Here is a 5,589-nt window from a genome sequence, read left to right as displayed (position 1 = left end):
CGCCAAACGCACATTTTAATGGGTTCATCTTGAGGTTGTATTTTTGCAGCCTTTCGAACACTATTCGTAAATCCTTCAAGTGGTCTGATATTTTCTTTGTCTTGACCATCACATCGTCTACGTAACATTCTACGTTTTTGTGTAGCATGTCATTAAAGATTTTCTGCATTGCACGTTGATATGTAGCTCCAGCGTTCTTTAGACCAAAGGGCATCACCTTGTAGCAGTAGATACCTTTTGGAGTGCAAAAGGCTGTTAGTTCCTCGTCTTCGAGAGCCATGTGAATTTGATTGTATCCAGAAGAGCCGTCCATGAATTACAGTGCCTCATGGCCAGCGGTTGCGTCCACCATGATTTCGATGATTGGCAAGGGAAAGTCATCTTTCGCGCAAGTGTCATTGAGGTCCTGGAAGTCTACACAAACATGTATTTGTCCATATTTTTTAAGGACGATGATGATGTTGGAGATCCACTTGGGGTATTGCACCTCTCGAATGAAGCCTGCTTCGATTAACTTGTCAATCTCTGCCTCGATTTGTGGAATAACACATCATCCAGAATGAGGGAACCATGTAAACCAGTTACGGAGGATTTACCAACATGAGAGATACGTAATTGATTACCATTGCCAACAATAATAGAATCGGTACCTTCGTAAGGTTGAATTTGTGTGAGGGTGGAAGGATCATTGGTCATGTGATTTGTTGCGCCAGAATCAACAATCCAAGGTATTGGTGACGGAGAATGGGTGGTAGCAATATATGCAAAGTTTCCACGTGTCCTACATTGTTTGGCTTTGTGACCATATTCCTCACATAGTTGGCAAGGTTTGTCAGCCTCAAAAGTGGGTGGCTTGGGTGGCAAGGATGGCAAAGGAAGAATAGGAGGTCGATGGTCATTAGATGGACCACAGTTGAGTCGAGGAGCATTCTAATTGGTCTGGCGGTGGGAATTAGAAGAACGCCAAGCACCACCAGGACGATGGCGATCACGACCTTGTCCGTGGCTAAAAGAACGATTGAAAGAGGAGAACGGTTTCCGTTGGAGATGGATTTGGAAGGGCCATTAGAGTGACGATGAGCAGTGAAGGCAACACCGTTGGACAAGGAAAGAGATGACATCTTTTGATGAGATTTTCTTCCCGAATGTGCAGGTCATAACAATCATCATATGAGAGAGAATGGCAAAGATGAACAGTAGTGGTAAACTCCTTCTATTCAGGACCAAGGCCATCTAAAAGGCATTCAATGAGGTCATCTTCACTGATACTGGAACCAGCAGTATTAAGAGAATCTGCAAGGCGTTTGGCATAGTTCAGATAGTCAGACATGGGCTTCTCCGAATCTTTCTTAAGAGTACGAAGTTGGTCACGAAGAGTGCGGATGTGAGTCTTGGAGAGAGGTGACAGACACTTTTCCAAGAGAGTCCAAGCATCGTAAGCATAGGTGCAAGGGATTAGAATAGTTCGGATAGAGGATATGCAGGTAGCCTTGATCCAACTGAGAACGAGTTTGTCCCTAGACTAATGGGGATTGACAGAGCCATCATCGAGCTTTTTTGGTGGTTTAGAATTGATAGTCATGACATCTTCCATGCCATGAATTTCAAGAATATCCTGAAATTGAGATCGCCAACTAAGATAATTGTTGCGGTCCATGGGAGTGTTGATCGTATGAGAGATATTAAAGGTGGTGGGAAGGGAGATGGTAGGGGTAGTCATGGTAGAGGAAGATGAATCAGAGGAGGTAGAAGAGATTGGAGTAGCAGAAGCCATAGAGGATTGAATAAAGCGTTAGCTTGTGGAGAAGGCTGATACCATATAGATTTGAGATTGGAAAGGAAAAGTATGAACGCAAAAGAGCAGAGAATAGGTGAGAATAATTTTTGATTGATTTTCTTGATTATTTGCATTATGACAGATTGTATATATATACATATTACATCAGTTGACTTTGTAAAGCCATAGAAGGCAAGTATTAGAATACAATACAACAGTAAAGACAGAGACTGAGTGAATCGTGCAATGCAGAAATCACGTCCTAATGGCAGATTTGTCTACTTGATTTACTGGACATGTAGTAATCGCTTTAGATAATGCTCGATTGATATTTAAAGTTTTCGCTTAAATGATTGATTTGTATTCAGGTGATATTTGTCCCTCCAGCTCCTCTGCATCCTCACATTTATAGCAATGGCCATATCTGTTTATCTTTAATTTTCAGTAATTGGGCCAGTATGGAACAAATGTCTTGGTGTGAATTCCTGCTTTCTTCGTATGGAATATTGATAGTTAGATGGCTATTATATTATTTGTTTCATTGCTTTGACCTATGTGATCGTTGGTTTCATTCTATCAAAATGATGACTAGTTGTTAAGTTGGTCAACTGTAACATCGCAATATTTGCTTGCAAGTTAGGAAACTTTATATTAGGTTTAATTGGATTCTTTAAATTTGCTGACCATTAGACTTTGGGCTTGCCTTGAGAATATCCTTTTATTTGCAACTAAGCTTTGTGAAGATATCAGTACTTGCAGATTTGAGATAGAGAAGAGAAAGAGAGAGAGAGAGAATTTGTATTAGTAAAATTGCTTTGTTTTTGTTCAATCATAAATGTTTACAATGATCACCTATATAGGTGTTTTAGTACAAAGCTTGCAGAGCAAGTATTCCTTGTTAGCTACCTCCTTATCTCAACTAACTCTATCTCTAACCAAATTATCCAAGTCCACCAGATTCTAACTACTAACTATATGCATAACAGTCTATTTAATCTCTTAACAAGTGGCTTTATTTTGATCATTGATAATCTCATCACTTGGATCACAATCTTGCGCTTTATCCTTCTTACATTCCCCCACAATCTGATGCTCGAGGGCACTAAGCATGAGATTGCTGCAATGCTGCTGAAACAAGGGTGCAAATAAGCCTTTTGTAAGAATATCTGTAGATTGATCGGTTGAAGACACATGTTGAACTTGAAGATCTCCTCGAGTGACTCTCTCCCGCACAAAATGATAGTCTATTTCAATGTGTTTAGACTTAGCATGAAACACAGGATTGGTAGATAGTGCTATGGCCGAAGCATTATCACAATACATCATAGGAGAGGAATGTAAAGGTATATACATATAACAAAATAATTGTCGAATCACAAGAAATAGGATTTGAACCAAGAAACACAACAAAACCTGAAGTCAATCTCCTATCATTTGGATCACCTGCCCAATCGGCATCACGATAAGCTTGTAAATGCATTGGCCCTGGTTTGAAATAAATACCATATGTAGACGTGCCTTTGAGGTATCGAATGATTTGTTTCACTGCAATAACATGGGAAACCATAGGATTGTGCATGTACTGGCAAGCTTGATTCACTGAAAAAACAATGTCAGGTCTAGTAAAAGTAAGATACTGAAGTGCCCCAACAACACTCCTATATTGCTCAGAACTGTGATAAGGCTTGCCATCATCCTTGAGTAACCTGTGATAGGGGAGACATGGTGTAGCACATGGTTTAGACTCCTGTAAATCAACTTTATCGACTAGCTCATTGATATACTTGGTCTGTGACACAAACAATCTGTCTAAGGTATAACTAATCTGCAATCCCAGAAAGTAGTGTAATAAACCCAAATCCTTCATTTCAAAATCTACAGTAAAAGCTGTGATAACTTGACTGATCAAATGAGAACTGCTACCTATGAGAATAACATCATCAACATACAATAACAATAACACTGTTCCTTGTGAAGACTGTTGCACAAACAAAGATGGATCAGCATATGAGACTTGAAACACCAAACTTGGTAAAAAACTGGTGAACCTTTCATTCCAGGCTCGAGGAGCCTGTTTGAGGCCATATAGTGATTTGTAAAGTTTACAGACATAGTTGGAGGGATGATTGACACTCTCAAAACCTGGAGGTTGTGCCATATAAACTTCCTCTTGAAGTATACCATGTAGAAAGGCATTTTTGACATTGAGCTGCTTGAGGGACTACTTGAATTGAGTAGCTAAGGCAAAGATCAACCTTATAGTTGTAGGTTTCACCACAGGGCTGAATGTTTCCAGATAATCAACACCCTCTTCTTGGCTATACCCTTGTGCTACAAGCCATGCCTTATACCTTGCCACAGACCCATCTACATTTTTCTTTATTTTGTAGATCCATTTACATCTAACTAAATTCTTATCAGGTGGTAAAGGAACTAAAGACCAAGTTTTTTTAGAGTGAAGAGCTGTTATTTCTTCTTACATTGCAATCTGCCATTCTGGAACTTGTGAGGCAGCTTTGAAGGTTTTTGGTTCGGAAGTAACATTAACTGAGAAAGCCTTCTTTTAGAACACCCCATTCTTGGGTCTTGTTTGCATGGGATGTATATTATGTGGTATTGGGAAAACAACATTTAGGTGCTCATGTTGAAAATCGGGATCCACAGGGATAGGGTGTTGTGTACTGGAACTGATTGGGGATAAGTGATTGGGACATGGTATGTTTGATGTAGGATGTGCAGTTGGAGGTATAGAAAGAAACTCTGGAACACTAGATGCAATTGTTTCCAAAGAATCCGAGGCTCTAGATGCAGACAAAGATTCAGAAGCACTAGATGAATGCATATTCAAGGAATCAGTGGTCTGAGATGATAATGAATGAGATGAGGGTGAAAGTGAATGAAATGATGGTTGTAGTGCTTGATTTGTTAATGTGATTATTGGAGGTAACTGAGGTGAATGTACGGGAGAATTTGGTGAATGTAATTGTGATGATGCAGAAGACAGTTTTAAGTGTTGAAATAAACCAGGGTTTGAATATGGAAAAGTAGATTCATCAAACAAAACATGCCTAGTCACATAAATTTTACCATTAGCAATATTGAGACATAGAAAACCCTTATATTGGCCTGCATATCCCAAAAACACACAAGTTGCTGTTTTAGGCTGAAGTTTAGAAGTGTTATAGGGTTTTAAGAGGGGAAAACATGCACAACCAAAGACCCTAAGATGTTTGATCTCAGGAACTGTGTTATATAACTTATGAAATGGTGAGTGCATATTTAAAGAACCACAAGGCATCCTATTGATCAGATAAAAGGCAGTAGCACATGCATGAAACCAAAATTGGGTAGGCAAGTTTGCAATTTGAAGAAGTGTAATGGCTGTTTCTACAAGATGCCTATGTTTCCTTTCTGGCAAACCATTATGTTCAGGTGTATGTGGACATTATTTGTGATGTAAAATACCATGTTTTGACAAAAATTGTTGAAACTTATTGCTTGTATATTCACCACCACCATCACTTTGAAAGATTTTGACTATAGCAGAAATCTGGGTACACAAATAGGCATGAAACTGAACAAAGATTGCAAAAACCTCTGATTTATTTCTTAATGGAAAAATCCATGTGTATCGAGTACAATCATCTATGAAGGTTACATAATACCTAAACCCTTCATAGGATAGTAAAGGAGTAGGTCCCCATACATCACTGTGTATTTTCTCTAAAGGTTGTACAGATTTGGTTACTGGAAAAGTAAATTGTAACTTGGTGAACTTTCCCTTTAAGCATGGTGTACATATTGAGGAGTAT

The 5,589-nt window shown here is 39.0% G+C and overlaps 1 protein-coding gene across 1 annotated transcript; it reads right to left on the bottom strand.

Annotated features, from left to right (window-relative positions):
• Positions 1-3,089: 3,089 nt before the first annotated feature.
• Positions 3,090-3,973, bottom strand: LOC139194498 (uncharacterized mitochondrial protein AtMg00810-like). Its single transcript, XM_070819234.1, has 2 exons — positions 3,826-3,973; positions 3,090-3,700 (listed from the first exon to the last, which is right to left on the bottom strand). The coding sequence occupies exons 1-2, from the start codon at positions 3,971-3,973 to the stop codon at positions 3,090-3,092; spliced, it is 759 nt and encodes a 252-aa protein (XP_070675335.1).
• Positions 3,974-5,589: the final 1,616 nt, after the last annotated feature.

The sequence above is a fragment of the Malus domestica genome, chromosome 01 (genome assembly GCF_042453785.1).
Source record: "Malus domestica chromosome 01, GDT2T_hap1".
Taxonomy (NCBI): Eukaryota; Viridiplantae; Streptophyta; class Magnoliopsida; order Rosales; family Rosaceae; genus Malus; species Malus domestica.
This window is presented reverse-complemented; position numbering and strand designations above follow the sequence as displayed.